Raw genomic sequence first — 25434 nt, 5'->3', positions numbered from 1 at the left:
TTTTCCCCATCCTAGCCCCAATATTACCGCATTACTCATAATCTCTTCCCACTCCATCCCTGGCATGGCCAGATCAGGCACCCCATACCAAGTTCCATAGGGATGGAACAGAGGCTTTCATTCTGCTTGCACGGCAACCCTGGCTGCCAGATGGAAGACATCTCTGCTGCTTCTGGGTGAAAATGGCTTCTTTGCTAAGGAAGGACCACGAGTGGCCTCCTCTGTGAAGGTTACCGTGATTGTAATACTCCAGTGGAATTTTTTCTGAAAGTCCTATAGTGCATTATAATTACGGTGGCCATGGAATATGCGTACAAAAAAGGTTACAGCAGTTTTCACTGTTTCTATTTATTCCCAAGTTATGCTTTCTGGGATTCTGTGACTTTTTTTGTTGTTGTTAACATGGGCAACAGCCCTTGAATAGCTATGAAGTGTTTGATTAATATTTAAGCTAAGGAAACCTTTTTTGTCTGCCAAGGTAGGTAGGAGTAGAGAACACCAGCAGAGCAAATATTAACTTTGTGTTGTTTTTGTTTTTTTTTTTTTTTTAATTAAGCAACCTTCAGGGAGGGAATATCTTTTTAAACAAATAATTTATATAAACCACTATTTTTTCCCCGTTTTGGTTCTTAAATGCCAACAGCCTAGACATTGAATGCAAGAACTGAAATTCTCTGAAACTAAGGGAAAAAACATTTTGTGCCCTGGAGCTAGAATTTATAGCAGCAGCTGAATGCACTGACCTCCAGAATTGCTGTATCCAGGCCCTTTAGCTTGGCCCTTTGTGCGAACTGCAGAGGAGAGGCCTAAAGACGGAGTCAGAGGCCTAAACAGCCCTGCTGCTTTGATCTGCTTGAATGGAAGGTCAGTTGCCATTGCTTGGAAAAATGTGTCTTTTCAGATAGTGTTTTTGTTGCAATTCTGATAGCACTTCAGTATAAAAGCCACCAACACAAATGTGAGTGTGCCGCCTACGACGAGGCTATTTGGATTTGTTATACTGATCCACGTTTTAATGGGCTTTGTTTTTCTCTTTTTTTCCCATTGGGAATATTAAAAGAATTATTTAAAATGAGGTGTTGTATTCAGTCTTCTGCTGTTCTTTAAATTGGAAAGAAATGTTGGCTCTTGGCCACACTGGCTTTTCTTTCATTGAATTTCTTTCTTCCATTATTCATGTTGATAAAACATTAAAATTAAAATCTCATCTGAAAAATGAATACTTTCTTTTAAATTTCAGTTAAAATAAGAAAGAAAACAGATTAAATACTAATCTAATTAAATTTTTAAGGAAGATAATGACAACAATATATGATTCCTGTACATCTTTTATAGTATAGACTTAAATATTCAAAACAATGTCCCTGGCCACTGAACTCTAGGTGTTGTTCTACCATCAGTCAGGTACCATGGTGAATTAAGCTCTCCTAATCCCATTTTTCTCAATAAAATGATGGGTAGATGTCTAAATTATGTTTGCCTCTAAAATGTCATGAAATATAATTCCTCTAGAAATATTCAGTGACTTGAGAAACATAGTTGTTGCCTTTCCCAGGTAACTTTGTATTTTTAGGAAGGTTAACTAAAATAAGTGATAATTCTGTGCTGCCGTTAGATCCCCAGCATGCTGTAAAAGGAGAACAAATAGTTCCTCTGCTTGTAACAGAAAGAGGCTTCAGCCTTCATGGAAGGGTCTTGATGCCATTGAGGAGAGTCACTAGGCAAATGTAGCTCAGGACCATCTCCCTGGGCCTATTTGCCAGAAAATTTCGTCAGGCGCCTGTGACCTCCCAATCTGTTCTTGACCTCAGACAATTTTAGTAAAGCCCTGTCTGGAGATAATTTTGGCTTCTCTAAAGACTTAGTAATTTAGGAACTAAGCACATGACATTCCCCTTTGATAAGTCAAGTGTTTAAAAACTATTTCAAAAAACGAGAGAAAGCATTTGTTAGAATCCTATTTTTCCTTCTTCAGGTTTCCTTTCTTGCATGATCATGCTTAATACTATTTCTATAACAAGTTGAAAAACTACAACAAAGCAAAAATATTTTAAATTCAGTTTTAACCATTTAAGTTTACTTAAATTCTGAAATTCTCAGATTTTTCAATGCTACTTTGAAAAAGAATTGCAGCTAATGAGGTATATCACATGTGTAACCAAACTATAGTTTGTACTATATAGTAAATAAATCTTATCCATTTTTTTCAACACTTAAATATAAGAAACTCAGTACATGGCCAAGGCATTCTGGTAAAAATGAATTACCACTTAGCTGTGCATATTCTATTGCCATAGCATCTGGAAAGCCATGGTTTTGGGTAAAAACTGGCCTGTCACTACTAAACTCAAAGGACACTGTGGCTTAAAATCTCTCATGATGTGGCTTTACTGCTGTTTTTTGATGCCGTACTTCATTATTGCTTATCAACTTCAGTGTGGTGCTCAGAAGGATTGATTTTTAAATGCAACATTCTGCCAGGCTGCTGCTGTGGCAGCTGCTGTCGAACTCTTTGGAGGAAATCCTGAGCTGCCCTGTGGGGGATTCATGCACAGAACTGCCAATTGTTAAGATTTTATGGACTCGGAGTTCTAGATACACATTTTTCTCTTTAGCATCACTGGATTCTCTGTCAGTCTCCTCTAACTGCTTCCTAAATTCAGCAAGGAAGCTTCAGCATTAAGGGGAACTTTTATTTGCTCATAAATTGTTTTGAGGAAAATCAAGCTGGGAATGGAAAAAAGAATTCAAAAAGTATTATATTTATCCTAAGACTATACAGACTTGACAGTATTTGAAAATATTTTTCTTATTGGAGAATTTTGACTATATTTGTCAAAACATTTTATTAAAATTAATAGCATTCACCACATTTTTAAAATTTTCTGTTAATGTATAACATACAGAAAAGTGCACATATCATAAGTGTACAGTTGGATAAATGTACACAAACTTAACATACCTGTGTAACTGTCCCCCGGATCAAGGAAATGACAGTTCCAGCACCCTAGAAGATCCTCACTTGCTCTGGTTCAGTCATCCCACCCCTCCATCCTATCCCACCCTTTCTGCAAGAATAGTCACTATCTTAACAAACAGCATTAATTACTTTGCCTAGTATTATACTTTATATAAATGGTATTATACAGCAAGTGTTCCTTTATTTTAGTTCTTTTTCTCAACATTATGTTTTCAAGGTCTATTTGTTGTTGTGTGTAATTATATATCATTCGTTGTCATTGCCGTATTCCATTGTGTGAATGTTTTATTGTGTGAACATAACAAATTAGTTATTCTTTCTACTGTTGGTGGGTTAATTGGCTAATTTACAGTTTGGGGCTATAATAAATAGTATTGCTATGAGCATTCTAGTACATACCATTTCTGTTAGGTATATACCTAGAAGTGGAATTGCTGGGTCATAGGGTGTGTATATATTCAGCTTAAGGAGATATTGCCAAATCGTTTTCAAAGTTGCTATAACATTTACACTTCAGTATAGAGTTCTAGTTGCTCCATATCCTTGTCAACATTTAATAATCTTTGTCTTTCTTCATTGTATTGAACCATTCTTGTGGGTGTGTAATAATATCTCATTGTGGTTATAATTGGCATACCCTTAATGACTAATGAATTTGAGCACCTTTTTGTGTGTTTATTGGCCATTTTAATATATACTTCGAGGAAGTGTCCATTCAAGTCTTTTGCCCATTTATCTAGTATTGTCTTTTTCTTATTGATCTATAGTTATTTATTCTAGATTCAGTTCCTTTGTCAAACTACATATATTGTGAATATCTTTTCCCAATCTTTGAATTGCCTTTTCACTCCTTTGATGGTGTCTTATTCCTATGTTCATAATCTTAATAGAGTGTATTCAACAATTTTTAAATTTTATGATTAGCACCTTTTGTTTCCTGTTTAAGAAATCTTTGCTTACTCCAAGATCACAAAGATGTCCTATTTTTCTCTTTACTGTGTTATATTCTAATCCAGAAACTCTAAGAATACCTTGAGAACCTAAAAAAGTTTTTTAAATTGTACATTTCATTTTACCTATGTTTTTTTGTTTATACATTTCCCTCTACCATTCTCCTACATACACCTCCCAAAACACAAGCCATTTCTCAAGGTTTATCTTAAGAGATATCTCATCTATGGAAACACTGAAACATTTATGAACTCAACTCCTAATCAGATGTGATTTCTTTCTCTCTTGAACCTCCTTAACATTTTGTTGATAATATATGATGCCTATCCTTTATGGTAAGTATTAATGAATTTAACTGTGCTCTCCTGGGATATGTCCTAGTGTCAGATGAGTAGGAGTAATTAGTTACCAGAGTAACTGAAGCTTATACAACACTGGCTGTGGGTAAAGCACAGGGTTAGGCACTTTGCACAGAAAAATTTCAATTATTTCTCCTACCAGTCCTATGATTTGTCCAAAGTTGCAGAAGAAAGTGGTGGACCTGGGAGTTTTCAGCTGTTTAACTCTTTAGTTAGTGCTTTAACCGTATGTATAATAGAACAGTGTTGCCTAAAGAGCAAGCTACAATGCCATGATCATCCCAGAAGTTCTGTGGAAAAAAAAATAGCCTTGATTCCATTCTCAAAAAATTGAGGGAATAAATTTATTTACCTAGATATTCACAGTCCCAATAGCATATTAAAAGTTCTGAGACATTGTTAAAAAGAACTACTTTAAACTTTGTGGAAGACAACATTTTCTAAGTATGTTTGATGACAGAATCTTTTTCATGTAACAAGTTTACATCTAACCTACTTTAGGGATGATGGCATGGGTTTTAAAGTCAAGTACACATAAGTTTGGACTCAGGCCCTACCACATATGGAGTGATCTTAATCTCTCTAAACCTCACCTTTCTCATCTCAAAAATGGGGATAATAATAATACAAACCTCATAGAGTTGCATTGCAATTTAATTAAATAAGGGACACAAATCATTTAGTGTAACACCTGGCATGTAGTAAAATCCCATTATATGGTAGTTGTTATTATTTTATCTTCTCTTAAAAAGTAAAATAAATTCTATCTGACTCAGTTTATAATCCCTATAGCTGCCAGCACTGTGCCTTGTTGGTCCCTCATAAGTATTTATTAAATTAAATAATACTGCTATTTGGGGAAGATTATTATTAGATAAATATATTCTAAAAGCAGGTCTTATAGAGCATTAAAAGTTTTATTATGTATTTTAGTTATTTAGTATCAGACACTACACTAAGGTCAAATAAAATTTCAACTAACTCCCAACTGTAAACTTACCTGTTTGGAGGTCCAGCATTTTAAGTCTTTTAGTTTGAAGGTGAAATGCTTCTATATACAGCTGAAGAATGTGTCTATATAATTGAAATATTTTCAGTTATATAATTTGGTGACCATAGCATAGGAGGAAAAAGCAGAATTCAAAAGTCAAATTGCCTAGGTTCTAATCCTGGCTTCTCCATAATGTAAACTGTATGAAGTTGGGCTTAATCTCTCTGTGCCTCAGTTTCTCGTCTGTAAAATGGGTCTAATAATACTACCTCGCTTATTGGGTTATTGTGAGGATTAAATGAACATGTGTACAAATATATATGGATATTTATACACAAATGAGTATTATACATATGTACACACATATGCAATATGCTTAGGGTAGTGCCTGGTACATAGTATGTTATAAAAATGTTATCTTTGTTGTTATTATTATTGTTTAACCTTTTCAGAAGCAAAACTCTTTATTAGTCATATCCTCTATTCACATAACCACTTCCTAGTGACCACACTTAATGGTCTCTTGGTAAATTATTTTCCTCATATAGGATAGTGATGGAAGAATGGCAATGCTGAGAGGAGAAGTGAAAGAGATGCTGTGTTGGTAATTGTCCTGGTAAGAGAAAAAGATACACAGTACAGGGGCCACAAAGTTGGGAAAGCAATAAAAAGAGAAAACTGAGTTTGGCAGAAAATCTGAAATGCCACTCATTTTAATTTCTTTATAGAAATCTTTGGGAGTTCTATAATTGACATTGCCTCCCCCAATAAGTTTTTATAATATGTTTTTTATTTCAGTACTCACTGAAGTGGGCATACATAATAGCAGCATAAGAAGAAACTACTTTTGCAGGTTATAGAATAGACATAGACTTGATCTCATTCTGCAAATGCTTCGTCATGCATGTTTCGTGACTCTGGTGTACTCTCCTTTTGAAGAATGAGGTGCTTTGTTTCTGTTATGGTACGTATGGTACAGTATGCAAAGAAGAGCCACTAGGAAGCCTCAAAGCTGTAACCTAAATGGGCCTTCAAGATCATATTTCTAAAGGTCAAAGACAGAAGCAAGAATTTCGCCTGTCCTCAAGTGAGGTTTTATTATGATGTATTATAGCATAATCCACTAACATAATAAGGCACCTATTATGTTACAGAGGCAGTTGGCTGAAATAATAGTTTTCTTATGATCATAGTGGGGAGTTGCCTTTCACATATTGTTGCTTTCATAGCTATAGATGAATACAACTTGTATTTTACCATCAAAATGAAATTTATGGAAGAGAGTTAGTTGCATTCTTACAGGAAAGTATATGGATATAGGAATTTTCATGGTGAGAGTGGTGACTCTTAGATCTTTAAGGTATGCTTAGTTATATGTGTGTATTTCATTTTAGAACAGGAAGTTTGGCAAAAAATATATATATATACATTTATACACACACACACACACACACACACAAATTCAGTGATATGAAAAGCCTTATTATCAAATAAGATGGAACCCTATTATGACTTTATTCATTATGATATATACCAGATTATATCCTATGCTCTGAAACAGAGCTACAAATAGATATCTTATATAATATTGCCAAATAGTTCATACAAAAAAGTCAAAGGCTGGTCCTGTCCCCAGAGAATAGCCATGTAAGGAGTATATTATACCACCCTTTGAATCGAAATGTCTGCTCATTATATTTTCAACTTTTTTTTTTCTCATCAAGTCCTTGACTTTTAGAGAAATTAAGCATTTTCTTACAGGTGCAATACATTTTGGCCAAATTTCTGCTTGTAACTCGCACTGACTTTTGAGTGCCCAGAGGTGAGGAGAAAGGCTTCTTAGCAGCAGCAGCAGCAGTGGCACGGTGAAAAAATCTAGAATAAGATGACAGAGGGATCAAAGCATGAAATAACCTGTGCCAAAAGAATGCACTTTATTCCTATTTATTTCCCTTTTGAAAAAACTTCCTTTGAAGCAATCAGTCTTGGTGAAGAGGTATTAAAAAGCAGGTTTTAAAAGTGAAAACAGCAAGGTTGAGGTGAAAGATCGATGAAAGCATAGTTTATATTTATTCAGAAGATCTACCAGTACTTTAAAACAATTTGTGTTTAACATGGCAAATTGTCTGTCATTAAAATGCTAATGAAATGGTAAACAGCTGCTAAGTTTTTTATGCTAATGAGTAGTGGCAGCTAAGTAGTTCTCAAGCCTTGTGTTTATTAGCATAGAGATTTGATCCGGTAAGGGGGATCATCATGCATTCCGACCTTTGTTGATGGAGCAATCTGTTTGTGAAGTTCCCTGTAGCATTCTATTTGATTTGAGTTTGTTAGTACAAAGTGACTCTCGCCGGGCCCTCGGGTGGCCATGTATTACACAGTGTTATCAGAGCCACCATTGTGGGCTTAGAGAAAGAATTTTGCTTCCCTTTGGGAGACCCACAATGGCAAAACAAGTACAAATTTATTCATGGTGCAGCTTTAAGTAGATGATTCTGTACGCTTACTTTTTATACTTTATATTTTTAAAAATGATAATAATAAATTATAAAAGGTCATTGTTCTATTGTCAGAAATATCTCTATTTTTTGAATTTAGCTAAGAATTTAAACCAAAGCTTTTAAAATAAATATCTTAATAAGTGCCTCTGCAACATTTGACATATTGATATAATACGTCATCTTGAATCTACAAGCACTGAAGTTAGCAATGTAATATTACCTAATTAGAAGACTAAGTTGTAATTAAATACAGGGTGGTTATGTGAATGATAGGCTGAGATCAGAGTATTTCCTTGGGCATCAGAGAAAAGCATTACTATTCAATCTATACTTTTGGCTGATTCCCTGCTGAATCCTACTCTATATTCCCTAATGGATGGGGCTGACCTGACAACTTGCCATTACAGATAAATGCTTCAGGCACCCTTCCCTTTTTTTTCTGTTTTTAGGATCAATGCAAATGAAGTATGACAGTCCATTAAACACCGTTGCCAATAATGTTCTGGAATGATTTGAAATATGATGTAGGGTTTATTAAGGAAATTCATTACCAAAAAAAGTATCATTGAAATAGAAATTTTAATGATTCTGGGACACTGTGTAAGAGACTGGTGGAAATTTTAATAGTTGGAGCATTTTCTCATACTTTTCATTTCTCCTTGAAGTCAGTAGGGGATTTGGGGTATATAATTATTGTGTGATCCTGTGTAGGCAAATCAGAGAAACTGGAACCCGCATACACTGATGGTGGTAATGTAAAACATTTCAGACCCTTCAGAAAACAGTCTGGCGGTTCCTCAAAAGGATAACCCATATGATTACCCAATGACTCAGTAATTCCCAAAATTCCACTCCTACATATATACCTGAGAGAACTGAAAACATACGTCTACATGAAAACTTGTAAACAGATATTCATAGTAGCATTCTTCATAATAGCCAAAAAAGTGCAAATAATTCAAATGTCCATCAACTGGTGAATGTATAAGCAAAATGTGGGACATCCCTACCGTGGAATATTATTCAGCTTTAAAAAGAATGAAATTCTGATACATGCTACAACATGAATAAACCTTGAAAACATTGTCAAATGAAAGAAGCCAGTCACAAAAGACTACAAGATTATATGATTTCATTTAAATGAAATGTTTACACTAGACGAATCTACAGAGACAGAAAACAGATTAGCGGTTGCCGAGCACTAGGGATGTTGGGTGAAAATGAAGAGTGACTGCTAAAGGGTACGGGGTTTCTTTTAGAGGTCATGAGAATGTTCTAGAATTGATTGTGGGGATGGTTGTACAACTCTGTGGATATGCTAAAAACCATTGAATTGTACACTTCAAGTACATAAATTGTCTGGTATGGGAATTATATCTCAATAAAGCTGTTATGTTAAAAAAAGAAAAAAAAAAGGCATGCCAGAGCCAATCTCCCAGAGAGCCACCTGCATCAGCAATTACTTATCTGCACTACATGGAACCTACAGGCTAAAGAATGCTTGTTACTGGAGAGGAGCGTTATCAATCTCCTACTCACGTGTTAAGCCAGATGTTTGAAAAGGTGACAGCTTATATAACTGTTAAAAGGGATAGTTGCTAAAATAATACAAAACTCATTAGAGATAAAAGTTGAAGACAAAAATTTGAGTTCCTGTTCCAGCCACTCCCTGTCCCAACCACTACCCTGTCTGCAAGCCAGGCCATAATAAACCCTTTTACATTCTCTAACTCTCTAATGTCTAGACTATCTATTTCCCTGAAAATTAGAGCAACTTTCAGTTTGTTTTTTTTTTTTCAAAAGAATAAGTTGAGTCATAACTTTCTTGAGAGCAGACAGTAACTATGAGTTCAAGTATTTTTCCTTTTGTAAAAACCCTATAATTATCTCTAATTTGCATAAAACATGCCTACTAGCCATTCAGTAACTCTGAATAGTAAAGAGCATCTGGCTTCAAGAGGCTCCTCCCCTCTTCTCTCCTGCATTTTTGGCTAGTCAGAGGCAACCAACGGGTTAGACAACAGGACGTTCTCATTCTGCCTGTCCTACCTGCCAGCAGGATCTGTGCACTAGGTGTCTCGGCCGGGTTTGAGCAGCCCTTGTCCCTTGCCATAGGGAAGCGTTCTGCATCACTGTCTTGGACGATGAGGAGGAAGATGCTTTTTAATTGTATTTACTACTCCTGTGCCATTTGCTTACTTCCAGCATAACTCTCTTGCTCGCAGGTTGCAGCTCAGCAGTCTTGTTTTTGCACTGTAGGTTTGGGAGGGAGATGGATATGAGCGAGAGATTGAATTCATTTTTGTTTTGTTCTTGGCAGGCAGTACATGCCACACTACTACCCTTCCTGCTCTTGTGCGCACACCTACCCTGATGATGCAGCCTTCACTGGATATCAAACCATTTATGTCTTTTCCAGTGGACAATAGTTCTGCTGTTGGGCTCTTTCCAAATTTTAACACAGTGAGTAAATGCATTTTTGTTTTATTTGTGCCCTCCTCAGTGTCTTTCATTACATTTGTGAATAGGCAATAGATGTAGCCTTGTTTCCAAAGTGTGTAATTTTAAACCATATATTGGTTGTACTGCTCAGCTGTGCTATGGAAGATGCTGCTTCACCCATGGGAGTTAGTCCAAACAATAGCCGGCATGTTTATTTTATACATATCTCCACAGATGACTTTTCACCTGTTGCTTTGCACAATTTTGATAGACTTTTCAATGACTTCAGAACATATCATTTCTGGGTTGCTGTTTACATGCTCAAGAACATAATTTAGAGATATCAAGCCACATTGATTTTTCCCTTCTACTAGAAAGGGAAAAAAAAATGACTGTAGTCTTGCTTGATCTTTCTGGGTGCATTTTTATTTGGGAGATATTTTAAATAAAATGTGACTCTTACATAACAGAATTTTTATTTAGGGGCTATTGTGGATTATGTGAATCCGATTCTATTAACAAAAAGAAAAACATGTTTTTAGTCTACATATTAGTTATTTGCATGATACTTTGACATTCCTTTCAAAACATGATAAATATTAGTAAATTACCTATAATAATAATTCAGGTCACCTGACCTCTTATTTGAATGAAAGACATTTTGTAGGTGTGTCAAGTGGAGCGTGCATGACATCTTTCAACAATAAGATTCAGCATAAAATCAGTCTGTACCCAGGTTCTAAACTTAAAGTAAGAAAAGGTTAAACAGTTCACATAATTGCATCAATTATGTCTGCTTGGTTGATAAATATAGTCAGTTGGGGCGTGTTGGTCTACATGAATGATAGAGCATTATAAATGCTGCTGTAATAAAAAAAAAATAGTATTATCAACACCACCAGACAGCGAGCATCTGAAGTACTGCCAAATGTTTCCTTTGCAAACTTATCTTCTGTATGAAGTGAAAACAGCAAGAGGATTTTTCCTTAAGGGTTGTAAATAAAAATCTGCTGACAGGCGTTCTGTCAGGGCTTAGTGCTGTAAGGTAATTAGGGGGTAGGGGATCAGCCAACTTTTTATAGAGCACTGGCCTTGTCTCAGTGAGTAAACAGTTGAATGTTTTTGTCTTCTTTACGTTTTTCAGAAACAAGTCAAACAGTAAAAAAATAAACAACGACAAAAAAAAAAAAAACAGGTATAAAAGGCAAGCATTGTTTCTAGAGCAGTGGAACAGCTCAGTGGGATAAATCACTGTGCCTTGATTCCATTAATCCTTCGGGAGTCACCCTCCGAAAGCACCACATTATGCCATCTCAGAGACCCTGAACTCAAGAATACGTGTTGTGTCCTTTATTGAAATGTGTCATTCCAAACATAATTGAATTAAGCGATACTTCTTAAAACATTTACTAGTATTTGTATTTTGATGAATGTGTTGATTAATGTCTTTGAGAGATAGCATTTATAGCCACTGAAGAAGTCTAGTTGCTGTCAGGAAGCAGCACTGATGATATGGGTAGGCATAAATGGCAGTTACTGTGATTCACCTCTCTGTATTTATTTATTTTTGATACAAACAACACATGAATACTTATTTCAAAGATTCAAACAAAACACTAGCATTCAAGGCAAAATGAGAAAGTCACTGTTCCCTACTCCTGCGCACACTCTTACTCCCTTCACTGAGGAAAGTGCTGGCAGTAGCTGGTATCCGTCCTTCCAGCCCCCTTCTGGAAGTATGTTAGGCATATACGTAACAGGTACTCTTGTCGTTTTACAGCTTTAATCATATGATTAACACTATTCTCTAAGTCACTTTTTTTAATTAATAATTATCAAAATGTCTTACATATGCCTCTCTGTTTTTAAGAGCTGTAAAACAAAAATGGAGTGAATGATTTCATAAAGGTTTTTTTAAAGATAAAAATACAGTTTCATAATGGCTTGTTAATATTGCATAGGGGTTACAGATGCACTAACATGCCTTTTTGCTTGATTGGTTAATTGTACATGGCAATTAGTCTTATGATAAATTTGAGAAAACCCAAAGAATAATTCTATTATTAGAAGTTCATTTTTTTCTTCCTTTGGAAGAAAAACATAATTTTGAAATAAAAATACTATTTGGTCAAGGTGAAAAATACCACAAAGAACTACATGAAATAGTTATTTTCACTCTCTATATTATATGCAGGGAGCATTTATGAGACAGAGAGCCCTTTTGGTAGTGTATTAAAAATCAAGTCATTCCAAGTGGGAACCCTCTATCATCTTACAAGAAATGAATTTATAGAATCATTGGGTGACCTATGATTTTTCACTGTGAGTTGCAATTTTAAGTATGCGAATCCTTTCCCTATAGGTTTTTCCATTCCAGTATTCAACTCACCCAATAGATTACCTAGGGAATTTGATAAATGTCATTGTCAACATTTTCTTAGGAAAACACTATTACATCACTACTAATAATTATACTGGATTATTGTGTATTTGTGATGTTTTACATCCTTCAAAGGACTCAGACCTCAAAACATTTTGGTAGGCCTTGATTATTACTCCTATTGTCCAGAGAAGGAACAAGAGTTATTAAAGGAAGAACTGAGACTTGAATTAGAATCTTCTAACTTCAAAACTCGTGTTCTGGCTCTTTGCATCCTTGGCTCTTTTGGCCCATATCACCTCCCACTGCATTCATTATGAACAAAGCTCAATCAGAAATCTTTTGTGCTCTTTTCTGGAAACATAGTAGACAATTTGCAGTAGAATCATTAAGTAGAAAGAGGAAAGGATTTTTTTGAATGTATAAAATAGACCTCTACAAACAACTATAAAGCAGAATATATTTGAAAAACAGCTACAATTTCTTGTGGGCAAATTTTAAAAGTATGCTGTACTCAAGAGTCCAGCTGTTCTTTGAAAACCACATGAATTCTACCAGTTTATTTTTAACCAAAGCTAATATTAGTAAATATAAGTTATGAGGTTAATTTCAATCTCATAATTATTGTCAGGAGAACAAAAATCCCATGCTCTAACTGAAGGTTTTGGAAGATTAATGTTTTACTACTTTCTTTAATTAGATTTTTAAAAATATATCGAGTGATGATTTCCTCCTTTTTTAATAGTGGAGTATGATAACATTACATGAGAAACTAGCAACAATGAAATGAGATTCTGTGGTATTCCACAATAGAATAGGTACCTGTTCTATGCTAAGTTGTACTTGATGAAGAAATGGGCTTCCCAGTGTTTTTTAGTGGTTTTCTTGCCTTATATGCCACAACTGTCAAATTCTCTGTCAGTGCTTACTTAGCTATGAAGAATAAGCAAATAATTTGAGACACTGTCCAAGCAGAGTCATACAGAGATATAATAAGGAAGATGGAGTTCGGATCATTGATAATTTACGATGGGCTATATGTCAAGGATGTGTGACTGGAGAATGATGATGTTAACACTGTGCTTCAGCAGTTGTACTTTACAGAAACACTGTTTTGAGTCATTTATAGCTACAAGACTGTACGAACCCAAACATAAATTTTTAAAGATCTCGACCTTTATATCTAAAGCCTAATAGGCTTCTGTGCCTGACTACCCACTAATGCTCACTTCTACCACTGCTACCCACCTTCAATTAACTATTTGTCGTTCAGGGCTCAACTTGGATATCACCTCCTTCACAGGAAGTCTTCCATCACTTTTCAAGTCTGAATTAAGTACTATCTCTGTGTTTCCAAAGTAGCCCCAGATTACCTCAATTATAACAGTTGTCACACCATAGTCTAATTACCTAATTATCTGACTTCTTCACTAGAATGTCAGATCTTTGAGGACAGGGGCTATATCTTGTTCATCTTAATATGTTGGGTGTCTCGCATAGGTGCTCAATAAAACTTTTTGGAAGGAAGGAAGAGAGGAAGAGAGAAAAGGTCAGAGGATAGGGCCCCAGTTCCTTGGTTTTCAATGTTTACACTCCCCCATCGAGCAAAGGGAATACTAATATTTTTTAACCCTAAGTATTAGGTGATAAACCAGGTGTTTACTTTTACTTTTATTTTCCTGAGGCCTGTCATCACTTTTAATCTAAAGGCAATAGTTACAAACTTTTCTCCAGCTGTAGTTCCCTGCTTTCTCTGTGTGGATGGTGTGGAAACTTCAGCCATTATTTCCTACATTCCTTGTCCTATGCCCTACCTTTAAAAGCATTTAGTTAAAAAACAAAGTCATTAGTTACTGAATTTTATTGAAAACATAATATATGCACTAAAGAGTACTGGGTTTGGGAAGAGGATAAACAAAATAAATAAAATAAAAATACCCTTGTGCCCAAGAAGCTTATAAGAAATAGAATAAATAGACTTGACAAAGACAAGATAATAAAAACCAAGAAACACTAGCAAAATGAATAGTTACTAAACTTTATAGTATTCAAGAAACACCAGAAAGAATAAATTGTTTTGTATTCCAGCAGAGCTATTTTCGTTATTTTGATATTAATTTTTCTTTAGACTTGCCAGATACTCCATGGTCATCCTTTAATGGTTGTACATAATGTTTTGGGAGCTGCTAAAATATACACAATTGTTTCTTGCATTAGAATTAGAATCTCCTATTTCCTTTACTCTGGATCCAACTTTCATCTTTGTTCACAAACTACTAGGATAATACCAAGATGGATGATATTAACTTAATAAAATGAATTCATTTAGAATACCCATATATATATATATATATACACACACACATATATATATAAATAAATATATGTGTGTGTGTGTGTGTGTGTGTGCGTGTGTGTGTGTGTGTATATATATATATACTGTTATGAACTAAATGTTTATATCTTCCCAAAATTCGTATGTTGAAGTCTTAGCTCCTAATGTCACAGTATTTGAACATAGGGCCTTTGGGAAGTAATTAGGGTTAGCTGAGGTCATGAGCGTGGGGCCCTCATGATGGGATTAATGCCCTTATAAGAAGAGACGGGAGAGAGCTCTCCCTCTGTTTTCACTATGGGAGGACACAGGGAGAAGGTGGCCATCCGCAAAACAGGAAGACAGCCTTCATCAGAACCCAACCATACTGGCACCCTGATCTTAGATTACCAGTCTTTGGAACTATGAGAAAATAGATTCTGTTGTTTAAGTGACCCATTCTATGGTATTTTTTTATGACATCCTGAGCAGACTGAGACACATACCCAACCTATATGATGTATGTGATGGTAAGTAGGTAAAGCTTCTTTTTAACAGTCATATTGTGTACATGCACAGATGTGTCTGTGTAACTCTCCAGAGCTATATTTATAATCAAGAGCTGCCTTGGGACCACAGTCACCTGTCAGCTTCTTTGCCAATTAACAGGTGTTTTATGTGCCAATTATTTGAAACGTCTTTGTGGTTTCTGCCATGTTTTTGTAACTGCTCTAGGAAAGCATAAGCACAATGGATGTCACTGATACTTTATTGCAAGAGGCTCAACAATCTCATTTTTGTGAAAAAGAATCTTCTTTTCACTGCCTACCTTGAAATTATTTTTTTCTGAAACATGAACAAATATGTGGAACAGAATAAAGGTTATTTCTAAATATAAAGTCCCAAATCATTGATTTTTTGAATCATCCATGACAAGCTGTGAAATAATCTATCTGATTACAATTTATTTTGACATTCTAGATCCTCTGAGATTTTGGGTCATTCGTGGTTTGGCAATATCAATGAATATTTAAAATTTTTCTTTCTTATGGTAGAAATAATAATACATTTATGAAGGAGATCTGAAAGAAAGAAATTGGGAATCAAAATCACATTTACTTTGCTGTTATTTCATGGCATGTTTCTCATGAAGTGTTATTGTAAGGAAACCTGAAGCAAGTTGGGACATTTAACTTTTTTGCCTGTCTTTAATATCTTTAAAAATTCTATTAAGCATTTGAATACATATTTTCTTTTATTTGAATATTTTTAAATACAGTACTTTACTTCTTCTAATGTAATCCAATTGTGAATTTTTGCCCTCCGAGTCTTATTTTTCACTCTAATGGTGCTTGCTTGTCATTAAAAGTTATGTGTTCAATATTTTTTAGGATACCAGTGTGTCCAGCTGACTTTACTTGTGCTATTTATTGCAGTCAAATAGAAAAGACAATATGGTTGAATTTTTATTTTTCATGATATGGCTTAAGGTATATTGAAGGATTATCTTCTTTTGTATATTCTAAAGCAATGTATAGAACTAAAACATGAGATGAAATTTTCCACAGTTGCTCACGTTCACTTGAAGAGGGGAGAGGTTGATGGCCTATTGCCAGGCTTAAGTCAGAAGCCATGCTTCCCAAATCATCAGAAAAAAATTGAGTAAAGGAAATCTTTGAAATGTGGTACAAAGCTAACAAAGATTGGTATAAGTATTTCAGCATGTATTATATTTCTATGCCTAGAAAATTTTAAATCCCTATTAAATTTGACAGAGAGAAAAATTATGTAAACATGACCATTAGGAGGAAAAAAACTACATAGTGACCATCTGCACTATTGACTCCCTTACCCCTTCAAACCACAAACATGTCCTTTTAAAATTTAACTCATGCCCCTTGCCTTACTCAAAAGCCTCAAGATTTGTTTTACCAAAGACTTTGTTTTCAAATTTCCCTTTTCTCTACTCACTCTGGAAACCCCGTTAGAATATGTAGATATTATTTATATGGTATGCATGTATGTATGAATGTATGTTTATGTAATGTGTAGTCATATTTGTTCTCTCTCCCTAATAAATTACTGTTTAGGACATCTAGAAAAAGTCATTCATTCACAACATTTACTGCATGCCTACATGTTCCAGTCATTGTGCTAAGGAGGTGTGTATAGTGGTGAATAAGACAAGTTGCTCGCTGTCTGATAGGAATTACTTCCTCCTCTTGTGTAATTCACCATAACATAATAGAGGATTTCGCTCGTAGTAAACAGTCAATTCAGTTGATAAAAGCTGCCAAGAAACATCGGATTGAGACTTTGATGGGCCCTTATGAAGTAAGAGAACACAAGGTTTCAGGAGCCTGTGAAAAGAGACATCTATAGTCCCACCATGCTGCGTCCTCTTGCATGTCCCTTTCATTATCCTAGTCTCAACCTCACATGGCTCTGGGGCCTTGTCTTCAGTGCTAGAGTTTCAAGGATTATGTGTACTTGGAGGGTACATCAGATTTTCTGGCAAGACAGGTCTTTGGTCTTGGCGCTGTCCCAGGTCAGCATTTTTCAAGAGTAGCGTCAACTTGGAAAAAGTGTTTACGTCAGGCCCTCTTTAAAAAATTTATCTTATTTTTCACTACTATTCTTAACAAATCCCCACTTAATTAAATAAAAAAGGGGAAACCAACAGCCTTGTTCTTAGCTTCTCTCGGTAACCAAGCCTTAATGTGTCTGTGGTAGAGCAAGAGCGCTTAATAAATACAAAAAAGTAGCAAAATATTATTGTATGAAACATCCCCTCCAGCCCAGAAAAGGTATTTCTAAATTGGTTGCTCTATAAACTTTAATTGATGGTGGTGGCCTCTGAAAAACTTTTATCAAAAGCTTAAGAACCCATCCAATAGCACAGATCTTGCTTTTCCTCTCTCTCTAGATCCTTACATTCAGAATTAAATCACAGATCTCCTTCAGGGGTGGGGAGAATACTTTGGAATATTTCAGGCCCTTTGCTTTTATGGTTGCTTTTGAGGGTGCTAACGATGAATTGGGGTGCTATTTAGCAATCTGTGAAGTTTCAACATCTTTACAGAGCTCAGTAGGAATCCTGGAAAAACACTTTTTCCCCCCACAGATTTAGCTTTCAATTTAGGTTTTATTACCTTCCTTTTTATGTTCTGATGCTTGAAATTTAAAAAAAAAAACATAAAATATGTAAATGGTACCTTTTTCCACAGAATTCTAGTATCAGAGGGCTTTAGCATATTTTAAAGACATTCTACAATTAATTCTTTTAATGTACTCACATATGAAATAGGCTACATGTGTCATTATTGTACCCTTTTTGCAGATCAGAAGATTGAAGAATATAATCTAGTCTTATTTCTTCCAGTAGAGAGCTTTACCAGTGGAAAGGAAAAATTAAAAAAAAAAACTAAATATCAGACAAGCAAGAGCTCGTCTCCTCCATACCATATCTTGAATTTAAATGTGTATACTTCTCTCAGGTTATTCATAGGGGAAACATTTTTTTAAGTACAGAGTAAATCCTTGCAACCTCTAAAGTAAGGTTGAAAAGTCTCCTTTATTCTACTTAGGAGATAGATTTGTCTTGTCACTCTCATACTTGTTTTCTCTTATTGTGCTTATAGTTTCTAGAGCCAACTACAGATCTGAGTGGAATTATAGAAAATATATCTGATTTTTTTCACAGGCTTATGATTTACAAATAATTAGAAGTGCACAGAAAGAAATTCTCCAGCAATTAAAAATACGTGTCTGGGCCTAATTTCATTGTTTTTCCTAGGGAGACTCCAAACTTCCATCATATGTAAAATGGGTCATTGTCATAACAATATAATCAAATCCACAAAATATCCTCCTTTTCCCAAAATGAGCTGAAGCTATTAGACACCAAAATGATTACTAATGGCTGCTATCACATGGTATACTAGTGAAGTACTTACCTTCCAAAGAAAGTGGTGACATTCATTTATTTAGTCACTCATTCATCAGCTAGATCCCACCTTCTCCCAAAAGCCACATGGAGAGTTCTTTCTGATCTCGAAGAAGTGATCCCACTTAGCTTGTTCCAAAGTAAACCTCTGACAGTTGTACCTGGCCTTGACTCTGCCGGAACAAAAGGGAGAAGAAGGGAGAATGTTCCACTTCATTATATAGGGAAAGAGCACTGGATTAGGAGTCAGAAGACCCTTGTCTGAACCCATATTCTTTGATCTTGAGACAGTCACTTAGCACGACTTTTCCCCATTTTAGAACTGGGGATGATAATACCTTTCTATTATTACATCATGAAATTTGACTTTATTATATTTATGGGAAATTGAGGGTATGACTGAATATTTAGAAAATTTCTGGAATGTATTTAATGAGAGGCTGTGAAAAAAATCTTAAGTATATAACATATCACCATGCTTTTTTTTTAATAATTTAAAATACCGTGAATATCTAGTGAGATGATGTTTACAAAAGGACGCTTAAGTAGAAAAACTATTTTTATAAATAATACTTTTATGAATACTTCTATCTCTATCTCTTCCACCTAATAAACTACCTTAAATAAACCAAGTTATGTTTATCCTTGGGGCTGGCTTTGTGCGTTAGAGCAAACCTAACTAACGCAGATGCTAAGGATATACATATGATAAGACCTTGAGTTTAAGAAACTTGCACTACAGTTTAAAATAGTCATGCTTGGTACTTAGCAGGTGCTCAATTTATGTTAGCCGAATGAGATAATGGTAGGGCATACTTAGTGATCAGAATCACCTGACTGCTTGGAAGCAGTAAAGTGCTGCAAGTGAATCTTGAGCAGGGCTGGGGACAGGGTATATTGAATGGAGGCTGGAAATAAGCACAACCAGTTTGACTGGATTCTGTGTCGTCGTCCCCTGCCCCACGTTTACCTTCAATGATATTTAGATTTTAAAAGCTACATGCAAAGATATTTTGAACCTGAGAGCTGTATACCTATGACACATTGTTATTGAGTCCTAAGGTATAATGATGGTTTCTGTTATATTTTATAGTACTATTGACTTCCAAACATAGAACCTTTATTCCCACATTATTCATTAACTAAGCTGCAACTAAGTTAAAACTGACATTCAAAAATATTTTAAACTCAGTCTTAATAATCAACATACCAAATTATCCTTCATATATTGATAATGGAAATTTATCCCCAAAATTCTTTGTACTTTTCACTGTTACATATCTCCCTGTACCCTCCCCCGACACACCTGTTTTCTTGAATTTAAATTGCCAATCGCATAAGAACTCCCTTAACCTGTGCTCTGAGCAATAGCATCTAACTGTAAGTTTGAGCTGCTTACTCAAAAAAGATTAATAGTTTTATATTCTATCCCAAAGTATTATATAGACCTTAAGGGTATGTGCATATGTATGAAAGCTATTTTTTCACAAAATGCAAATATCAGCCTAAATAAGAATTTAGAGTTATATAAGCAAAGATATTCATAGCTCCACAGCCATTAGGAACAACAGAGAAATGTATCAGTCTTTATACTTCTGGGGTGAGGATGGGTTAAAGTGATCCATTTTAAATCAATTCCTTCAGAAAAGAACTTTCTAGAAAGACAGCCTGTAGCACACAGCTCATCACTCCTTGTACAATCAGACTCTCTTTTGTCTTCAGAGAGAGCACTGCCGCCTCACAGACCTGGCCCTTTTAATGGATGAGTAGCTTCTGAAGAAGCATTGTGACACCCAGATGTGGAGTTCTTTGAAGCTATGCATCTGGGGAACCGTCATTTTGTTACAGTGCAAGGGTAGTATCAGAATTTCCTGGGAGTCGGTCACCACAGGAAATTATCAGCAATTCATAGACTTCCCTTTTTGCGTTTGCTTCGGCCTCAAGGGTAATCACAAAAGATTATAGTCTCCATTTCGGCTTTCATATCACTGAAATATTCTTCTCTGCTGAGAGCGTGATTGATTTCCAGAGGCCAGCTTTTAACCCCAGCTTTGGGAGGGCCAATAGAACTGCGGTGGTTTGATAACTGCCAACAATTGATACTGTGATATTGTTCTGTTGTGATATTGTTCCCGACTAATTATACAAAATCTTTTCAATAAAGTTATGTATCAACTTCTCGTGTTGTTAGGTATAGGCATTTGTTTAATTTTGGTAAAAATTTGAGAGGTTGCAGGGAGGCAGAAGAGTGAATAAAAATTTCAAATGAGTGTTGTGAAGACTTTGAAAGGCCAAGCATCCCGGTAGACTGAATTTCAGAAAGCAAAGCAGAATAATTCAGAAAGATTTCTGAAAATCTTTATGAGGAATGGATAGATTATAAATACAAATGATTTTTGCCTCATAATGTTAAATCTTTTCGTGAATGTTATTGAGAGACTTGATGTGTTTAATGACAACATGCTATATGGTTCAAATGAGTTTTTCTCCATTCTTTCACTAGGAATTCTTGGTGCCATATCCATGGCCAAAACACAAGCGAACTGTATGCATTTTTAATTTGGTGATTTCATTTGCTGTATTCATTTTTCTCTTACATATGTGTTGCTCTTTTCAGGACATATAGAGGCAGAGAGGGCTTTGTGTATATTTGATATAAATTGGGTGAATAAAATAGTTTTGCCTGGAAGTGACGGCTTTTCCTTACATATTCAGAAGAAAAGAAAGGCAGTTTAGTTTAAACTACTTTGGGTTTGAACTATAGTCTCCTTGCAATCACGTTAAGAATAATTATAATAAATCAAATGGACAAATGTTGAATGTCAAACTGTACCATTAACAGAGCCTTATTCAATAGAGTAATTATCACTGCAGAAAGCGGAGTGAGGCACTTTATTAAAGCTCTTTATTTTACTTTACAACTGTAGTATATTTTGTATAATATAAATGCAGAGACAAATTTAAACCAAAAATGTTTAGTACTAAGAGCTAATATGTGTACACATATACATTTGTAAAAAAGGGCAATAGCAAGATGAACATACGACATAAAAAACTGTCCATATCGCCTGTCCACAAAACCACTCAGGGACCACTTTCTTAATTAAAGCCCTAAAATGTTAAGTGTGAAAAGGTGAACCTATGAGAAGAAGGAGGACTAGTAGAATCAACATTGAGATAGCTGTGGCATCCTTGGAGGGGAATTGAGGATAAAATACCCAATGCCCAAACAAATAATGTTTTTAGTATTAATATGCCAAACATTGCACAGCTCATACTTATATTAAAAATTATTTATTGTTTATCAAAAATTCAACTTTAAATGGGCACCTTATATTTCTATTTGCTAAGTCTAGCACCCATATAGAAGGAGATCTGGATTCTGGTCTTCCCTGTGGAGGCTCAAGCAAGTCACTAAAATTCTGTAAATCTTTTTTCATTTTTAAGTGAGAAAGACTAAAATCTGGGGCCCAACCTACCTGCTTTAACCAGAACTCAGTTTTCAGAGTTTTATTGTATTGAATTTCCAGTTAGGATTCTATTTGCAGGTGAAGGAAGGGGGAGGTTCTGGGACTCAAACTGAAACAAATTTTTTTAAAAGTTTGAAAATGTAGATGATCCCCGACATTTGACCACTGTATAATGGGTTAGTGGGGAAATTAAGTGGGGGAATTAAGAGCCCAAAATGCTTAGAAATAGAACATTACAGATTTGTTGCTTTTCTAGAGCTTTACCAGTCCTCAATTGTCATGTTTCTTCTTAGTGCAAGGAAGGGTAAGAAATGTGTTGTCCTCCATTTGGAGGGAAAATGCTTCATATCCACTTAGCTTTGCAGAATGAAGAATATATTCAAACAGGTCCAGGTTTCTGCTTTTGCACTTTTTCCTGTCTGGTGGGGTTTTCTTTTCATCTTACACCTTTTTAATTTGTATCATGGACCTCAGCATCAGGATATATCTGATTAGTTACTGAACAGTCTTTCAAACTTCGCTTTGACAGAATGGTTTTGAAAGGGTGTCAGTTAATGCATTTGACTGCTCAGAAGGTTTATTGATTTTTAAATCAAGAAAGCTCATTACTTCCCTAGTCTCTTATGACATTTTTTTTTTTTTTTTTTTGAGACAGAGTCTCACTTTTTCGCCTCTGTTAGGGTATAGTGGCATCATAATAGCTAACCTCAAACTCCTGGGCTCAAGCGATCCTCCTGCCTCAGCCTCCCGAGTAGCTGGGACTACAGGCATGCGCCACCCTGCCCGGCTAATTTTTTTCTATATATTTTTAGTTGTCCAATTAATTTCTTTCTATTTTTAGTAGAGACGGGGGTCTCGCTCTTGCTCATGCTGGTTTCGAACTCCTGAGCTCAAACAATCCACCCACCTCGGCCTCCCAGAGAGCTAGGATTACAGGCGTGAGCCATCGCGCCCGGCCTCTTATGACATTTTTTAGCCTGTTTACCAGAAAACAAGCAAACACATCCTTACTTACTTGGATTTGGAGATTTAGCACCAATAGTTTTAAAAACTACATCTGTAAGTATCAGCAACTAGTCTTTGGTTACTCATATGCCGTTTTTTTTTTTTCTAAAGATAAAAAATTCTGTTTTTTAAAAAATATTTCTCAGACATTTTTGGCACTGAATTTTATCTTATGGAAGTTTAGTCTTGGGGACAATTTTGGGGTTATTTTCAAGCCACTGTTTAAAAAGAATGAAAGGAAAGCCCCAAAACTGTATTATCTCCTATCTCAGATGTTTGGCCTATCTTACCAAACTTCAGAATAGATCTTTTTCTTCAAATAAGCTGTGGAATAATGATCTATCCTCTAATGAGTCTCTATTTTGTTCAGTATTTTACACATCTATTGAAAAACTATTCTGTATTCCTTATTCTTGAAATGGTGTCTTGTTTTATTTCACCCTGAGGAGATACAGTACTATCACATAAATAACATAGGAAGAACCCAGCCCATTTTATTTAGATTTTCTTGGTGAATCCAGTTCCTTTTTCTAGAATAGTGTACTCTAACCAGTTTTGTTGGTATCTATCTTTGTGGGATATAGTTCATTGTCAACCATATATGTTTTGAGCTATTTGTTGTTCTTATTTTTTAAATATGAATATATCTCACTGAGAAATAAAACATAAGTACTTTGAGGACAGTAACTTTTCTACATACAAAAAATATTAATATTATTTATCATCATTTTATTTCTTCTTCTGAGCTATTAAAATTCACAATAGAGGTAAGTTCTTATTAATTCCCTAAAAAATTCCAAGTAGTTTTTTATTTTTCTTAAAAAATTTGTCATTTTTCTCATATTCCTTCAAAAGGGCATTTAACAATATCATATGAATTTTTCATTATGTTATCTTTGAAAGATGTTACAGATCTTTAAAATCTGTATGTATCTTGACCAAAAATTATTTTAATTATAGTAACATCAAATCTTGAAGACAAAATGAAAACCCTTTCAAAAACTTTCTTTACATCCTGATGGAAAAACACTTCTCTTTCCTAATTATTTCCAGTCACGTCTAAGCATTTGTTTGCTCAAGAAGGGAAAGAAAGAAAAGCACAAGGTTTCCTTAGGAGACATAATTCAGCTCATTACCTTAATGCTTTTTCCCTACATTGAAAACAGCAGTGGCAATTGGAATTGAGGGTGGTTTGGGTTTCCTCAATACATCACATTAACCAATTAGACCTTTCAATATGCATTTTTTAACCTGAATATGGATACACATGCAATATAATTTCAATTCTTTAGTTTACTCATCTAAAATTTGAATAGGAACACCAACACCCAAAACACTGCTGGATATGCGTTCGTTAATGACAGTGAAGGAAGAATGAACATTCAATTAAGTCCCATACCCATAGCAGAAATAAGTTGAAAGTCTCATTTGTTAAACTGAACTTTTTGAAATGCCCTTTGATGTGGCTTCTTAAGTTACCCAGCAGAATAACTGCAGATTTGCTGCATCACTCTTGATCCCTGGCGGCATGGAAAATTACCAGGCATGTGGAGCCAGCCAAGAAAATGGAACATTTTACATTTGCACTGACCATATTTGTTACATACAAGGTTCTACTGTGAGAGTTAGACATTCGGCTTCAGTAAGGTACACAGGTTTAATCTTATGGCATCTCCCATTAACAAAATAACTACTGTCTGAAAAAGAACTTAAAAATTATTCTTTCTACTCAGAACAGTTTAAAAATTATCTGTCAAAAGCATTACTGGGTTTCCACTAAAGAGAGGTAGATGGTGAAATCACCCATCCATTTGCTTTTCGCTTTTTTGCTTTTACCATTTGGTGACTCTTTAAGGTTTTAAAAGTATAAAAGATGAAAAACTTTATTTTGTTGTAATATCTTCACAAACAACTGTTAGGTCTTAGACAAAATATGTATTTAGTTTAAAGTCAAAAGAAGTAACTCATGGTCATTTTGCTATTCACTCGCCATGTTCCAGGCCAATTACACTGTACAGAAACCCTCTAGGAAGGTCTACAGATGGGTAGTGCCTAGTACTTAGCAAACTAAACTCATCCTTAGAAAACTTCTAAA

The 25434-nt window shown here is 35.1% G+C and overlaps 1 protein-coding gene across 2 annotated transcripts in view; it reads left to right on the top strand.

Annotated features, from left to right (window-relative positions):
- The window catches only part of ZNF385B (zinc finger protein 385B), a 380819-nt gene that overhangs the window by 281183 nt on the left and 74202 nt on the right, over positions 1-25434 (top strand). For both annotated transcript variants that reach the window (XM_012650808.1, XM_012650809.1), the window contains one exon: positions 10103-10245. In XM_012650808.1, coding sequence (XP_012506262.1) covers positions 10103-10245 — 143 coding nt within the window. The remainder of the gene's footprint in view (positions 1-10102; positions 10246-25434) is intronic.

Source organism: Propithecus coquereli, unplaced genomic scaffold (assembly GCF_000956105.1).
Source record: "Propithecus coquereli isolate 6110/MARCELLA unplaced genomic scaffold, Pcoq_1.0 Scaffold34, whole genome shotgun sequence".
Taxonomy (NCBI): domain Eukaryota; kingdom Metazoa; phylum Chordata; class Mammalia; order Primates; family Indriidae; genus Propithecus; species Propithecus coquereli.
Note: the sequence above shows the minus strand (reverse complement) of the source record. Positions and strands in the feature narration are given on the sequence as shown.